General features: G+C 33.8%; 1 protein-coding gene across 4 annotated transcripts in view; it reads left to right on the top strand.

Moving 5' to 3' along the window:
- SCLT1 (sodium channel and clathrin linker 1) overlaps positions 1–9,133 on the top strand; it is a 219,654-nt gene extending 210,521 nt beyond the window's left edge. For all 4 annotated transcript variants that reach the window (XM_043973395.1, XM_043973393.1, XM_043973396.1 and 1 more), the window contains 3 exons: positions 1,897–1,975; positions 4,112–4,207; positions 7,997–9,133. In XM_043973395.1, the coding sequence (XP_043829330.1) occupies positions 1,897–1,975; positions 4,112–4,207; positions 7,997–8,059 (238 nt within the window). In that variant the 3' untranslated portion in view covers positions 8,060–9,133. The remainder of the gene's footprint in view (positions 1–1,896; positions 1,976–4,111; positions 4,208–7,996) is intronic.
- Positions 9,134–17,870: the final 8,737 nt, after the last annotated feature.

Genomic DNA, 17,870 nt, shown 5'->3' with positions numbered 1-17,870 from the left:
ACTTAAAGCACAGAATGAGGCATATATTTCTGAAAATGCCACTGTAGGGATTTTGCTTATTAATATATCTTTGTTACGAGGATTTTGTTTTTCTTTTTTTTCCAAGAGGGACAGAGGAAGCAAAAGGGAAAGAAAACACCTTTTTTTGTTTTTAAAATTATATTCAATTTTTTTTAAAAAGAAAATTATGTTAGCAAGGACAAGTGTGATGGGAAAAGGAGGTAGGCCAAGAGTGAGAGCTAAGAGATAGGCTGTCCTAGTGTTGCACTGGTGTCCACAGAACAGGAAAAGATCATAAAGGAAGACCTTAAACATACTGAACAACTTTTCCGTGGAGAATTTAAGGAAGGATATAAATAAGAATTATATAAGATGGAAAGGTATTGGATTGTCATCTACACCAGTAGAATTTTGATACCAATGAATTCAGAGATCCATTGAAGTAAGAAATATTGTCATCTTACTTTTATGTTCCAGCAGCTTCATAGCATTGCCAAAGTTAGAGTAAGTTTTCTGGTTTCCTAGCAAAGGTAATTTCTGTTGACCAAAGAATTCAAGTTCATCTCTTAGCATTAATTCCATTTCATCTTTAATGGCATAATTAAAAAGTTATCTGGTCAAATAGTCTTTTCTCCACTTGCCTCTCATAAAATCTATATCCTTCATTATGTTGATAGTATGATTGCAGGTAGCATCAAATGAGTACTAAAAGAGTACCATTCTCAATTCATCAGACATGGGTTCATAACTGGCTTAGATAATTACTACTTTTGTAACTTTGAGTAAATTACTCAACTTCTCTAGGCATCAGTTTCCTTATCTTTAAAATTGAAGATATAAGACCAGATGAGCTCTTACAGTGTCTTCAACCTCTAAATCCCATGAACTTTCCAAACTATGTTTATTCATTTTGCTATGTCAAACCACAAAAGAGTGACAGCCAAGTTTATAGGTGCCATAGTCTATTTCTTGTCTTTATCACCAAAGACTCACAGATCATTTATCAAGTAAGCACTAGTCAGTGTGATCTTCAGTCAAAATAATTCCCTGACTGGCTGGATGAACACTTTAGATATAAATTTTCTAAGTAGTTTACAAATTAAATTTATAAATCAATTGAAGTAAGTCAGATAATTTTAACTTTTTTTTAAAGCTTGTGTAAACAGACATTAAAAGTTACTTATATGTTTCTGCCAGCCAGTAAGTAACTTACCACTATAGCTAAAATAATGTGATATATTGGTCTGAAGATGCCTTTTGCAGAAACAGTTTTGATATGTTGCCTATTTTAGCACTAAAAAACTATAAACTTTAGATTTTGCCATTTTTTATGTTTAAAGGTTATTCTAAAGATTCTATTTATATGTGTGTTTGTATATATACGTACATATATATAATAGAGACATAAATTATATATCTGTCTCTACAGATAGATATTATATATGCTCTTAATGTCTCCTATGTGCTAAAGGATATTATAATCAAATTCTGACCTAACCTCAAAATAAAAAAAAATATGATTTCTGTCCCTAACAAACATATGGTCTATTGAAGCATTTTTAAAGCACATACAATTGAAACATAATGATGAAAAGGAATATTGAAAATCTCCTAGGAGAAAAATATTGACAAAACATTTCAGGCTTTTCCACTTTAAAAATGACACAAACATACCATGTGTATGTATATATGCATATACACATATGTGTGTATGTATGTATGTATGAATTTTGTGCACCATTATAAAATGAGAGGACTTTTAAAATTTGGTGGTATAAGGAACTTATTGTGATGAGCAATCAGTTTTTACCTACAGGTGACTTAGTATAATACTCAGTTTCTTTATGTATTAAATGACTATATTAATCATATTTCTTTATTTCTTTTGATTGATAGAAGTGAGCTGAATCGACAGAAACTTCATACCCAAGAATTGCTTTCTCAGCTAGAAACAGCAAATGAAAAGGTAATTGAGGTAAGATAATGACTCTCCTGGAAGATACTTCTTTTATAGCTCAATATTTATGTTATAGAGTTTTATTCGAGCCAAGTTCAAATGAATCGTGTGCTTGCAAATGTCCATAAAGATATAAATGCTTATTATAGGAATAAACCAAAATTTGAAGTCTGCCATCTTATCTGCATTTTCTAGTATTGTATATGCTATCAAATTTAAATTCATTCTTGAAATATCAATTATAAAATTAAACATTTTCAATTTATCATGATTCAGAGAACATTGTGAGGAACATTTAACCCTCCCTATGCATTCCTAAGATTATTCTTTTTAATGGCTCTTCCAAATTTTATTTTATTCCATTAGAACAGTGAAAGTACAGAATTTGTTATTAAAATCTATTTGTCCATGGTTCAAAAAGCTTAAATAAAATGTATTTTGGTTTTTTTAATATGTAAGGTTGGGGTGGAATTTATTGCTTATCTGAGAGTCCTTCAGAATGGCTCAAAAATTAAATAGGTAATTTCTGGATAATGATTGAGGCTAACTAAAATGTTTTCAGGTTTTTTGGTGCTTCTTTTGATGTTCTCACTTTGGAGCAAAGTAAATCAGAGAAAGTTACAGAAAGTAGAACTGGAAAGTTGATGAATGTGTATTTAGGACACCCGTTCTTTTTAGAACTTGAATGCTCAAGTTGCTTAGAAATGGATTCTATTTAAGTATACAATATTGTCATATCAATATTTGCTATATTAGACATACTATTCACTCTTACTAGTGATATAAATTATGTTACTGGTTCATCAAGTTTCTAGATTTCTTTTAATTGATAGAAGTGAGCTGATTCAAGCTCCAAATTCCTTAGGTAGAGGGTCTATTCTCTTCTATTTGACAACTAAAATTAAAGAATAAAATTTAGTTATTCTACTCTACCCAGATAAGACCCAGGTGATTCATTTAGGAAAACAACATTTAATCCAAAAAAATATATATATGTTAATTTTATGGCAATAGATGCAGTATAAGATTAATGCAGCTTGGCATAGACTCATTAGGCCAAATCTGAAATCCAACAGATTCAGGAAGAATTGTTAGAATAATTTGTCTCCATAGTTCATTATATTATTATATTAATGCTGCTTCAGATGACAAGTACTTACTACCATCAGGTGTAGCATTCTTTTTTTTTTTGCTGGGCAATTGAGGTTAAGTGACTTGCCCAGGGTCACACAGCTAGTAAATGTTAAGTGTCTGAGGCAGGATTTGAACTCAGGTACTCCTGAATCCAGGGTTGGTGCTCTATCCACTGAGCCACCTAGCTGCCCCCAGGTATAGCATTCTTAACTATGAGAATTAATGTAAAACAACTCAATAGATTTTTTCTGATAATAAACATTTTTATTAAAGTTTTGAGTTCTAAATTCTGTCCCCTCTCCCTGAGGCAATAAGCAATCAGATATGGGTTATATCTGTGGAATTCAATAGGTTTTTTTTTGAACTGGTCAACAATATAGTATTCCATGAATATTGTATTCCATGAAAAATTTGAAGCTATTTTGCCAAATGGTTTTATTGGCCTTAAAATATAGTCATTTTGGCTAGTAAAGATTGTTGAAGGAACACACAAAGACTTGAGTTCCAAAACCTTCCTGTACTACACCATGCCTTGTAAGGTGTGGAACTTGCTCTCACTCCTACTTTGATCTGTATTCGTGTAAGGAAAGGCTGAATATTTTCAGTCAGGATTTCTAGAATAAATATCTTCTATTTGTTGCACAAAAATGGTGGTGAAATCCTTTTTTTCTGACAAGTATTTAAAAGCATGCATGTCAAGGTTAACAAAACAAGAATTAAAAGTCATTCTCTTGTTTGTCAACCTTTCAAATTACACTTATTACCAATTTGCTTTTAATATTAATAACTTGCTTTCATGGAAGGTTGCTGTGTACAGCAATGCAGTTAGAATGTAAAAATCTGACTTAAAACTGTTCCTAATGTATGAAAGCTACATTATGTTATCTTTTTGTTTTGTTTTTTACAAATGATAGTGTCCAAATTCAGCATCACTCAACTCAGACTCCTTGAAGGCTTCTCCATTTTACATTGGAATGTAACAAAAGCCTATGTTTCTTTGACATTATTTCCCTAAAACAGAATGAAAAGATAATTATGGAACACCAAGAAAAAACCAACAGACTTCAAAGACGCCTGAGTCAGGCAGAACAGAGAGCTGCTTCAGCCTCTCAGCAGGTAGAGAACAAGTTCATTACTGTTAGATGAATGAAATAATCTAAGTGGGACAAGAATAAGAAAAACATTTTGAAAATTCCTCAAGAAGAAGTGGGTTTTTTGGTTTTGTTTGCTTAAAGCAATTAAAATTGGGCACCTTAATTTGACATTGAAAACTAGCAAATTTGGAGAAATAAAGAATTTTGGAACCTCCAAACAAATACTCTATAATATATTGTATTAGTTGTCTATAAAAGCTAACATTTGAGTGACCGAAATTAGAATGTCTTCTAACCTGAAGGTGTGAGCCTATCACATCTATAAATTTAAGATTAGATAACTTTTTAAGAATCTCAACAGTGTGTTAACTTTTTTGTTTTGTTTGTACTTTTTTAAGTGGAGAAAAAAAATTGGCTTTCACAAAGGCTACCTCATTTCTTCCAGGTATACAAATTCTCTTAAGTAAAACTATCACTGAGACCATAGAAGTATGATTAGGAAACCTCAGAGATCATTACATATTAAGTAATTTCATCTACAAAGAAAGATTTGTTTTGAAGTAGATATCTAAGTGATATTCCCCTGTGATGGATAGCAGCCACGTTTTTAGAAATGAATTTCAAGACTCTTATGTGATACTATCATTTCTGCTAACTCTCGTCTGTCATCTCTCCTCTCCTTCATGGCTAAAGTCCTTGAGACAGCTGTCTACATCTTAGTGGCTCCACTTTTTCTCTTCTCACTCTCTTCTAAAATTTCCACAGCCTAGCTTCTAGACTTATCATTCAATTGAAATTACCCTCTCCAAAGGTGATCTCTTAATAGCTAAATCTAATGGCCTTTTCTCAGTCTTCATTTTCCTTGATATCTCTACATCATTTCATACCATTAATCATTTTCTCATCTGGGACACTCTCAGCTATCATGGTTTTCATGACTCTTCTCTCTCTTAGTACTCCTATATGTCCCACTGCTCCTTCTTTCACTTCTTTGATAGTTCTTCATTCATGGCATGCCCAGTAAGTCTAGGTCATCAGCTTTATCCTAGGCCTTCTCTTTTCCCTTGATACTATCTCACTTGGTCATCTCATCAGCTTCCATGGGTTCAACTATCATCTCTTTCTGGATGATTCTCATATCCCTCTATCCATCCCTAGCATATCTTCTAAGCCTCAGTCATGCACCAGCAACTGCCTATTGTACATCTATAACTTGTATCCTGTAATCATTTCAAAATAAGCATGTCCAAAACAGAACTCCTTATCTTTTCCCCTAAACCTTCCCTTCTTTCAGATTTTCATATCATTGTCGAATGCACCACCATCTTCCTAGTCAGCCATATTTGCAGTTTTGTTGTCATATTCATCTTCTCACTCCTACTCAGCACACATATCCAGTTTGTTACCAACTTTTGTTGTTTCTACCTTCACAACATATCTCACGTATGCTTCCTGATCTGCACTTACACAGCAGCCACCCTGGTTCAGACCTTCTTCACTTTTCCCCAGGTTTATCACAATAGATGTCCTAGTTTCAAGTGTCTCCTCACTCTAATCTATACTCCACTTAGCTGTCAAGATTATTTTTCTAAAATGTACTTCTGACCAAGTCACTTCTCTGCTCAGTGAACTCCAGTGGCTCCCTATCACCTCCAATATTAACTATAAACTTCTATTTGACATTTAAAGACTTTTCTAACTTGGTTTCTTTCTTTCCTTATCCTTTACTCTTACCTTTACTCCCCATCACACAGTTTATGATCCAGCCACACTGGCCTAGTTATGAATGTTATGATTCCATATCCCATATCTTTGCCTTGTATCAATTGTCCTCCATGACTTGGAATTTTGGGCCTTTTCCTGTGTCTCTTACCTTCCCTGACTTCCCTCAAGACTCAGCCCAAATTCCTCCTTCTGAAAGAGACATTTCCTATTTCCCTCAGCTGCTAATGCCTTCTCCTCTTAGATTACCTCCCATCTATTATGTATATATATTTTATATACCTAATTTTTTACATTGTCCCTGGCATTAGAATGCAAACTCTTCAATGACAGAGCTTTTTTTTTTTTTCTTTCTTTATATCATTCCTGGCACTTAGCTCTTAACAAATGCTTATTAATGAATTAACGGCACCTGTGTTGGGTTAGTTTGTTGGCATAAGCTCAGTAATTATCAGAGTATGCTGGAATATAACAGTCAAAAGCAAATAAATGAGTTTCAAAAATTCAATTACATATTTTATAATTTGTACTTGTTCACTGAAGAAGATACAAATTCATACCTAAGAAGTTGTCAGTAATTTCTGTGGATTCCTTTTCTTAGACCATTTCTTATATGATGCTTTTCCTTGAAGTAGTAGGTAAAACTTTGTTCCTGTTCATACCTAGAAGTAATGTCATCCTTGTCACATCATGAGATTTACTACAGTTTAAATACTCATTTACTTTCATTATGGAGTGGCTTACAGTAAAGGTTGGTACCCTAATTACTGTCCTAACTTCTTAGATAACTTCCCCATTTTTGGTGGTCTTCCAGCAAAGATTGGATGACCACTTGTCTGGTATGGTCTAGTACAGACTCTTTTTCTGAGATGGTGTGGACCAGATGGCTGCTTCCAGTTCCAAGATTCTGTGAGTCTAAGGACTGTGTTGAAAAAAAAAATAACCTATTAAGCATTAAGTTATCTTGAATTGGAGGGGTGGGGGGAAGGATATACTAGAAAAATCATTATAATTTTCATAGGTGTTATTTTCCTTAGAATAACTCTCTTAAGTGTGTGATAGTATAGGAATTATTCCCCTAATTTTACAAATGAGAAAACTATGTTTCATAGAAATTAAGTGAATTGCCCATAGTCACAATATTAGAATTTGAATTCAAATTCAGATCTCTTGATTCAAAGTCAAATGTTCTTTCCACTATACTACTCTGCCTCTCTACTACCTTACAGATAAAGTGGTCATATTAATTTTATTTCCTGCCCCATGGCAATACAGTTATTTCTCTTCAAATGTCTAGAGTGAAAGATTCCAGTATTTTCCTTGTTGGAATCTTTATATTGTTCTTATCAAAGCCCTAGTCTATGAGAGTAAGGGTTTCTTACAACTTAACAGCATAAGTTTATCAGCACTCTTGGTAAGGATGAAAAGTAGTTAATCTGTTATCTTCTTTATGATAATATTTTAAATGCTTCCTTGGAAACAACTAAATAAAGTCTTTTTCTACATTCAATAATCTAGATCCTTTCATATTTACTTAACTTTCCCCTAACATATATACATGTGATTTTTTTCTGAACACTTAATTCCAGATATTCTATCTTCTTCTTTAAAAAAAAATCCAAAATTAGACATAATATCCTGAATAAAGAACTTACAGTTTATAGATTGGATGGTTTAAAGATTTTTAGGCTTTAACATCCTGGAGTCTTATTCACATAGCGAAGGATCATATTAACCCTTTCAATAATAGCAATATTTTTTTTTTGCTCATTTAATTTGTAGTCTAGATAGTTTAGGTCATTTATTGTAGTCTATGTTTTTTAAGGTTCTTGGTGTTATCACCCTTCTCTATTGAATGTCTTCTTACTTTTGAGAAGCATTTCTCTAATTTATCAAACATTCATATTCTGAAATTTATAATAATAAAAACCAACACAAAACATTCAAAAGCCATGAAATATAAGACTTCTAACAAAAGACCTTAATATTAATTCTAAGTTTTTCATCCATTTTCTTTTCTGTTATTCTGCTAAACTAAAACTTTCCATGGGAAAAAGAACAGCTTACTGATTGTTTGTTTTAATTGCAGCTCAGTGTGATTACAGTACAGAGAAGAAAAGCAGCCTCCATGATGGATCTGGAAAATATTTAAAAATATGCATCGTTCATTCACATCCCTTTAGAGTTGGGAAAGCTGTCAGAGTAGCTGTGTATTGGAATGGTAAAGCCTAAAGCATGTGCTTAGGCTTGTGTCATTGTGCATAAGCAGTTTCCTGTTTGGGGGGATGGGAAAGCCAAACAGTGACATCTTCACAGTAAGTAAAGGAAATAGACTACAAAAATATGGTCCCCTAATGAACTTCAGTGGAGAATAAAGCCATCTCAGAAGAGTTCATTCCTTTCATGAAACTGTATATTTGTTTACTTCCTTTTTTCCCCTCTAAAAATCTGAGTGTTTATTACAACTCTAATCATGAAAAAAAATGATATTGAGAAAATGCTAGCAGTTTAATATTTCTACCTTCAAGAATTTGTGGACTTCACAACTGATCATAACTTCTAATTAATTTTCGTATTTCCTAAATGTCCATATTCTATAGTGAACTCTTCAAATTATAATAAATTTTCCTTTTTTAAAAACGATGCTGTCATACATCTTGATATATAATTGGGATAATTTTGCTATAGCTCTGACTGATTTCCAGTATTTCTAGGACTTGCTGCCTAAAGGATTTTTAGGGTCTAGGACTGTCATCCAAAGGAATGATGATCAATTGAGCTCATGTTCGAAAATCACTTAAGCATTTAAATTTCAGTTATATTGATATTTAAAATATTTGCATTTATTATTATATTTACTAATTCATAATTGTTCTAGGATTCTGTTTTTATCCAAGTACTTCCTGGTAACTATATTAAATATATAGTTCATATATTTTTATTTGCAATTTGGTAACATTACAAGTTAGATGGTGAAATACCAGTGTTGATATTGCTATATCACTTCAGTTTTCATAGAGCTTAGGTTATATATTGTATTCAAACAAAATAAGCATTCTGAATTCTTTAAATCAATTGTTTGAGCCAACATTGGCTGAAGTTTTGGATTGGGAGTTTGTATTCTAAATCCATATATGCCATCTTTCTTTTCTTCTTAGCTTTCACTCTTCTGATGCCTCAGTTTTCCCTGTTGGTGAAAATAATAGATATTATTCCCTATAGGTTTATTTTAAAGTACTTTAAAAACAAAAAGTGTGTGTATGCATATAAATATAATAATAATGTACTATTGAGTTCCCTACTATTTATTTCAGGTTTTTTAAAAGTATTTTTAAGTGTTCAAGTTTGTCTTTAAAGCCAATTACTTTCTGTAGCTGTACATTCAAAGGCAATTCAGAGCGAAACTTCTAATCCCATGCAGGGCTTGGAGTCAGAAAAACCTGATTTTAAATCTGGCCTCTTACTTGTACCATGGTACAAGCAAAGCCTGCTCTAAGGCCCCTTACAGGTCTAAATCTATGGTCCTACGATATTATACTCTCCTTGTTGCTCATGAATAATACTTGCTCCATCTTCTAAACAGATTTTCTCTCTCCCTCTCCCTCTTCTTCTCCCTCTCCCTCTCCTTCTTCCTCTCTCTCTCTTCCTCTCTTTCCCTCTTTCTGCTTCCCCATTCCTCCCCCCTCTGTTTCCCTCTTCCTTTCCCCTACCCTTTCCCTTTCTTTCTCTTTCTCCTAGACTCCCAGGATTTCCCTTCCTTAAGACTTCAGAATTTCTATCTCGAGATTCATTTGCTTTCCATGTGCATAGATACAGGAATATGGCTTCTCACACCTTTGTTTACAGTGTTCTCCAATGATAGGCCAAAATACTCTATACACAAGTACATGCCCTTCTGGCCCCCTGATGAAGATGATCCATCTTATGCTAGTATAAACAACAAAATCTTACCATTAAATTACTTTTATTTTCCCAAAGTACATTATGATGTGTGGTTTTGATATTTCTAAAAACTTTTTTGAAATTATAAATTCTTTTATTCTCACAACAATTTTTATTTTGTATACTCCTTTCAGAAAGAGGAGACAATAAGGATACTAACAAGAGAGAGAAAAATGAAATGAAATGAAAATGAAATGGAGACACACAAATAGTTCATTTTATTTATTCATGTTACTTTATTGTGTGTCCCTCAATGAAGAAAGAAGATATGATTACCTCCTTTTCCTCTCTATATGAATATTCAAATTAGGGTAACCAGCAGATTTCTAAATAATCTCTCTTCTGAAGCTACACGATATGGCTACACTAAGTATGAAATACCTTATTTAAATATCTGCCATCCATCAAATGCTGGCATGATGTGTACCTTTCACAAATATCACATGCTCTCAGACCAAGAAACAGTGAAAAGACAATTCTTATATTTTACTGCAAAATCTAATTTTGAACTGACATATTTTTTCCTCCTGACTAGCAAGTCATGACTGAGCCACTTTTCCAAATTACCATTTGACGATGCTTATCTGTCTCTCTGTCTGTCTACCTACCTAGCTACTATCCTATCGATATATTTGATCATTTAAAAAGTTAAATCAAAGATGCCATACACAGAAGTACTCATAGCCTCTGTCCTTACAGATTTATTGGCATGTGTGGCATTTGTGCCAGTTAGCATTAGAGTTTCTGGGTGCAGTTCCTGGCACATGTAGGTGCTTAATAAATATTCGTGGACTTATGAGTTGTTTCATCCTGATGAAGCTGGGTGATGAAACAGAAAGAATACTGACCCACAAATCAGAAATCCTAGGACTGAGTCCTAGATCCCTCTTCTCTTCCCCCTCCCCCAAAAGCTTTGTGACCTGTGACCTTGAAAAAGCAGCCTCTTACAGCACAGCCATCCGTTAGTGATTCGACACCTGTGGAGAAGGGCCAGCCATAAATACTAACTCCAGATCTCCTGCTACCTTCAAGGCAGAAAAGACCACACAGCTAAAGCAAACAGGCCCTCTGAAAGAGACGGAAGACACTGCTGGGCAGATGGGAAGATACATAACGCTTACTATGTGCCAGTGCTGTGCTAAGTGCTTAATATATAACATGAAAAGAAGCAAAAAAAAAAAAAGGTGTCTGCCCTCTAGGAGCTTACTTTCTAATGGGAGAAGAAACTTAAAAGTAGGGTGGAGAACCAGAAGCATTCCCAAGAGGGGAATGAAGCATTGCTGGCCCTAGCCCCAAAATGTAAGAAGGGAGCGGGGACAGAAGAGGGATGTTTCAAGATGAGAAGGCAGCTAAGTCATGGTACCAAAGTCCAGAGACTCAGAAGCACATTCAGGCAAGCTAAACTACACATCTACCAGATCACACTACTAACCAACTACCTCCAACAAACAGTCGCTACAATGTGCTACCTCCTACAAGGTGGCCACATCTACTGAAGATCCATAAAAGAATGTTCTTGCCACCAAAGTCCTTGGCACTGTCAAATGGTTCAGCATCAGAAATGGATGTGTTTTTTTATCAGTAGAAATGACATTAAATAAGACACATTACCATCTGCTTTGCTGTATCCCAAAGATAAAGGGCCCTTTCTATCTGACTCTTAACTGAAACCTCCTAAATGTGTTGTCTCCTCCAATTGAATGTGAGCTCCTTGAGAGTAGGAACTATCTCTACTTTTTTATTTGTATCCCCCATGCTTAGTACAGTGCTGGTAATAAGTACTTAATAAATGCTTTTTCATCCATTCATTCAACTGAAAAAATGGAGCTAATAATGCTCTCCCTATCTACCTACCAGAATTATTTCAATGAACATATGGAATTATGCATGTGAAAGTGCTTTGGAAACTTATTTGTAACAATAATAAACAATAGCAACAAATATACAATATATAATAGCCAACAAATGGGCCATAAATATCCATATTACCCCAGACATCAGCACCATTGTGATCATTTCACAAACAGACATCCTGCCATGTTGTATAGCTACATCTAGTTGAACATTTTACCTGAATTAACTACTTATAAAGGGCATATAAATGAATGAACTGAATTGTATTTATCTTGGCATTCTTGCTATGAATGAAACAAAAAAAAAAGGTTACAGCAAAATGAAAAGATGGCTCACAGTATCATCTTAGAGAGAGACAAAGGAATTGGCAGAATTGGTTTTGTCATTTCCAAAGACAATAGGAAACATCATTTCATGGCACATTTGGTCATTTCATATTACAGTGCTCATGAGAAGTGTTGGTGAAAATTATTGCAGCTTATGCATTAATATCTGCAGAGAATAAAGAAATAAAGAAATTTTTCCAAGAACATGATAAGACCCTCCAAATTAAATAAAAATATTTTGATATATGATGACTTTAATACCATTGTTATAGTATGTATAGATGGTAAGAAATATGATGAAAAATATAGCATAGATATAAAGAATTAGAAGCCAAAAGGCTAGACTATACAGAAGCCTCATGTCTATATATCATTTATACTTTCTTTACAAAAAGAAATGGAAGAGTCCCTAACAACATAACAAAAATTAAATTGATTTATCTTTTAATAGTCAGGAAACAGTTTATTACCAATATGGAAATCATTTCTGAATTGTCTGTGTATATTTAAGCAATCAGTGTTATAGGAAAGGTCAGAATTAATAGAAAACTAGAAGGATGAAAGGAGAAAGTGTGCAGTTGAAATAACTCAGTCCTATCTTATTCGGATTTTTATGATGAAAAACATAATACAAATGGATATAGACACAGAATATATTGCTTTATAAGTTGTTTGTTTTGTTTCTTTAGGGGAGGAAGGAGATTAGAGTTTAGTCTCACATGTGATTTCAGTAATATACAGAGCTCACAGTTTAGTAAATCCCTTCCACCAATGCAGATCAGCAATTCTGCAACTTATAAATATAAGAAAGTTGCCTGGGACACTGAGAAGTTAAATGCCTTATCCAGATTCTCAGAGTGTAACTTGAACCAATTTTCCTAACTCCAGGACTAGCCTTAAAGCTGCTTTGCCAAACTGCCTCTCAGAAGTTTAACTAATGTAAACATTTTTTTTAAAAGTTTTATTGATATTTTCTGTTTCTTACATCACCATAGTTATCCCACATATTCCTTTCCCAAGAACTATAACCATAGGAAAGTAGATTTTTTTAAAGAGGAAAAAACATTGAAATAGTTAAAAATTGTGTTCGATGGAATACCTGTGGACATCCTTCCTCCATAAAGGGGTAGGTTGGAGATGTCGTCGTGTCATATCTCTTTATTCAATCCCTGTTTGATCTTTATAATTTTGCGACACTTACTTTTGATTTTACATAATCTGGTTGCTCTTCCCGTTTACATTGTGTAGCTACCAAGTATATTGTTTTCTTTGTTTACCTTCACTTTGCATCAGTTCATATAGATCTTTACATGATTCTCTGCATTTATCACATACATCATTTTCCTACACCATAGTAATAATCCATTATATTCACATACCATGATTTGTTTAGTCATTTCCCCATTGGTGGGTATCTACTTTGTTTCTAATTGTTAGGAAGCACCAAAAGTGCTTCTAAAAATATTTTAGAGGCTATGGGGACTTCCTTCTTGTTGATGGCTTCTTTTGGGGTATGAATCCAGTAATGGAGTCTCCAGTTAAAAGGGTATGGACATTGTAGTCACTTTATTTGCATAATTACAAATTGCTTTCCAAAATGATTGTGCCATTTTACAACTCCACCAACAATGTATTTCTATGCCTATCCTTCCACAACCATTCCATTTTGTATTTTTTTTTCCCAATTTGCAGGATGTGAGGTGAAACCTTGGGGGTTTTTTGGTTTTCATTTGTTTTATTATTAGTGATTTGGAGCATTTTTCTGATGTGGTTGTGAACATTTTGCAGTTCAAGAACAGTTCATATCCTTTGAACATTTACATATCAAAGAATATATATACATACATACACACACATATGTATATGTGTGTGTGTTCGTTTATTTTCTAGATATCTTGGGTACCAAACCTTTATCAGAGAAATTTGATAAAGATTTTTTTTCCTGCTCAACTACCCCTATTCTTATCCAAGATGAATTGATATTGTTTTTGCAGAAGCTTTTCAGTTACTAGTAATCAAAGTTATGTTTTATCTTCTAATTGCCACTATCTCATGTTTGGTTAAAAAATATATCTCCTGCTCAAAACTGAGAGAGGTATATGAGGTTTCTCTCCTAAGTTTTTTATAGTATGATCTTAATAGTAAGGTCATATATCCATTTAGAATATATTGTAGAATGTGGTATAAGGTATTGGTCTAAACCTAATTTCTGCCAGACTGATTTCCAGTTTATCAGATAGGGGGTTTTTCCCTAGGTAATTTGTGTTTTCCACCTTATCAAGCACTGCGTTTCAGTATAAATACATTTTTAAAAATCTTACGGATGATAATCACCCAATCAGCAAACATTTGTAGTTAGCACCTACTCTGGACCAAACTAGGTCAAAGGGATACAAAGACAAAAATGAAACTGTTATGAGTAGTACTACCTCATAAAATTAAGAAGTAACGGAGGATAAATACTGCTTTAAAGAAAGCTTGGTGAAACTTAAGTGAAGTAATCTAAAGGGAATTTGCAGATGAAAATTGAAGGAGGACAACAAAAAGAAGAGAAGAAAAAAAGATTGGCAAAGACAAACTTTCACCACCAAGGACAAAGAGCTACAGCACTCACTCTTCAACATCCCAGTCCTGGATAGCTTATGAAGGAGGCATAACTATCACAAAAGAAAACAAAGACGTGGAAAGAAGCTGGATTAGACCAAAAGTACATAAAAGAGATTTGTTCTAGAGGCAATATAATTGTGAAGGCATTGAGAAATTCATTCACAAGTTATCTGAACAGGAAATACTAAAAATATGGAGGGAAATTGCTTACCTTATTAATAAGGTAACCAAGAGAACATCAGCATCTACCAATCAATATGTCTCCTTTTCTAACCATACAAATTTTCATGAGAATCATCTTTTCTCACGTTGAATGCATCTACAATTGAGATATTAGTAGGGAAGATGGGCTTTTTGTAGAGCAAAATGCCTTTAAAACTCTCTTCCCAAAATGTGTCTCCCATGCATACAATTTTTTTCAAGATTTCCTTATACAGCAATGAAGAAAACTTTGTTTGGCCCTCTCACCATAAATATCAGGCAAGGCACAAAACAGATATATGTTTGCCAAAATTATTCACTATTAATGGATGAGAGCCAGCACAGACTCCAGATTAAAAGAGAATTCTCTGTAGATAATGAGGTCCTCCAAATACTTCTCCTCAGAGATGGCATTGTGCAGGTTGCATCAAACCCCAGAACATTGGAAAACATTTTTAGCCACTTAGAAGAACATAATCCAATCAGCCTCATCGAACAAAATATACATGTATGAATTATATCTGTAGTTTAAATGATGATATGAAAGAAGATGAGCACCCTGAGAAATTCATTCATCATCATGAGCTCTAGGACAAATAGTATGAATGGAAAGATGAATTAGACCCAGAATTAAACCAGATGAGGAGAGTGACCTGAGTTGCTTTCAGGAAATTGCAGAGTCCCGTTAACGTTCCTCCCACCCTGACCAATTTTCCATAAAACAAAAACCCATATTTTAGTACAAATATTCTACCATTATTATATGGCTGTGAATCATGGAACAATACAACCTCCAAATAATTGAAGATGAGTATCAAACAGAGGCTAGTGGAGAGGTCCATGCTGGGTATTAGCAACCTGCACCCTATAATAAATATGGAACTTCAGAAAAGAAGCAGAATAAAGGATATCAGCAAGGAAATGAATAATAGAAAAAACTGGGATGGTCAGGCAAAAATAAGAAGTGGACAGCCTAAGCATACTTCTGGTATCCTGGAAATATCAGGAAGACTACTAATTTAATTCCTCTTAAAGCCCACTTATGAGAGGATATAGACAAAAGTCACATAAGGTAGGCAAACATGGATGGCTTAGGATCTGCATCTTTGATGATAATCAAATATATGAGGTCAGAAATCTGAATGCTAATTGGCATCACAGAAAAATCTCACTTCCTCACAGAATTGTTATTGTGATCTAATGGTATTTGTACAGGTGTTTTTAAAAGTACAAAGATGTTTTCAAATGCAGCAAATAATAATTGTTGATGATTAAAATTTTCTAATAGTGTTTGACATAAGAAGAGAACTAACACTTATTAACACCTATCTCCAGTATTCCCCTCTACATCTACTAATGTGTCTTATATTTTCGTATTGGTCTAGTTATTATATTAACATGCAAGAGGCATAAAATAATAGTATAGTGCTTCTTAACTACATCTAAAGACTCATATCTATTCTTAAGAAAAGAATAAACATCTAGCCAGATGTTTTCAATTCTACCTGGCATTATATTCTGTATAACTAATAAGAAACCTAAGAATATTTTTGATGCATGATCATTTTTCACATAATACATCTGGATGGCTATCAGATATTGATAAATATTTTTTGCAGTATTTAAATCTGCCCTTACCCTCCATTTCCACAAACATGATTTTAGACCCAAATGTAGTTCCATTTTGCTTGGACCATTTGAAACACACTTCCCTATTGAATCCTGTCTCTAATACTATCTGCAATTAATATTTAATACTACTCTCCCCAAGAATACTAAACTCTAATTTATTCAACCAAAATCTCATCCCACTCCTTCCATGAAGCCTTCTTGAATTCTCTGAAATGGTGATGAATTGTCTCCTCTGTTTTGATATAAATATTCATTGGCTCAAAATTATCCCTTGATATATCACATTTATTTATGTACATGTTCATTGTTGATGCTGTGCTTTGTGTATCCCTCATTTTCATCATCAGTGTTTGTCTTAGAATATTGCTTCTCAAAGGATAAAGGCATGCTTAGCTTTAGCTATTCACAAATGGGTACTTAATAAATATCTTCAGATTGTAATAAGTATGATGTTGTGGCAAGGGAGTGCCTGGGTATGATGCCATGGATTTTTCCTGTATAAACCATTCTTCATCAGATTTGGGAGGTTCAGATTTGGAAATAGTTTCCACATGGAATCAGCATGACAACTGGTGGTGGATATAAAAATAGCCACATCAAGAATCCCAGAAAATTTCTGAATTAACATATATGACTAAGAGTGAAAATATGAAGTATAACTCTCATACTATCAATAAGAAACTGTGACATCTTGAACAGTTTACTTTATCTCTCTATATATTTTATCTATCAGGACAACCTAAATATCACATCACACTGAAGTATAATATAGAACTAGACAAATATTTTGAACTACTCAGAAGGAATAATATTTTCTGTATGTTTAAGTCATTAATATTTAACCATTTATTCCATTTTTCAGGAAATTAATAGAAGAATGGGGAAGGGGCACCACTGACCAGAAGTGGATTTAATCATTGTATTCTGGCTATAGTCATTGCCTCTGAGTTATGTAATATTGGTTTGGAGCTTTCCCTATAGAAGTTGTATAGCTGGCCACTCTGGGAAAGCAGTTTTTCGTTCTCCAAGGAATGATGATGAGAATATATAAGATGCCATGAAGACAAAGGCCATCCAATAATGGACAGAAGAATCAGAAACAAGTATCAGTGGTTGGTGATTTCCTGCTGGGTGGGTCCTTGATATGAAGAGTAGAAGGTGGTATGCTTCCCTCCCTAAGGCATATGTCTGGGCCATGACAAAGAAATTCCTAAAACTTCTCAAGCTTTCTGCTCCTCCATAATTAATTAATGTGAGGACAAAAGTTATTGCCACAATGAACTTAAAAAGCAGTAAAAGGGATTGTGAAGTCCTGGACAAGAAACTGAAGATCTTAGCAGCAGAAATAGTGTTTTCATTAGTATTTGTCTTTGTTGTTGAAGGCAGTGGCCTTAGAGAGGA

This window comes from Dromiciops gliroides, chromosome 6 (assembly GCF_019393635.1).
Source record: "Dromiciops gliroides isolate mDroGli1 chromosome 6, mDroGli1.pri, whole genome shotgun sequence".
Classification (NCBI taxonomy): domain Eukaryota; kingdom Metazoa; phylum Chordata; class Mammalia; order Microbiotheria; family Microbiotheriidae; genus Dromiciops; species Dromiciops gliroides.
The sequence above is the reverse complement of the archived record's forward strand: the minus strand, read 5'-3'. Positions and strand labels throughout refer to the sequence as shown.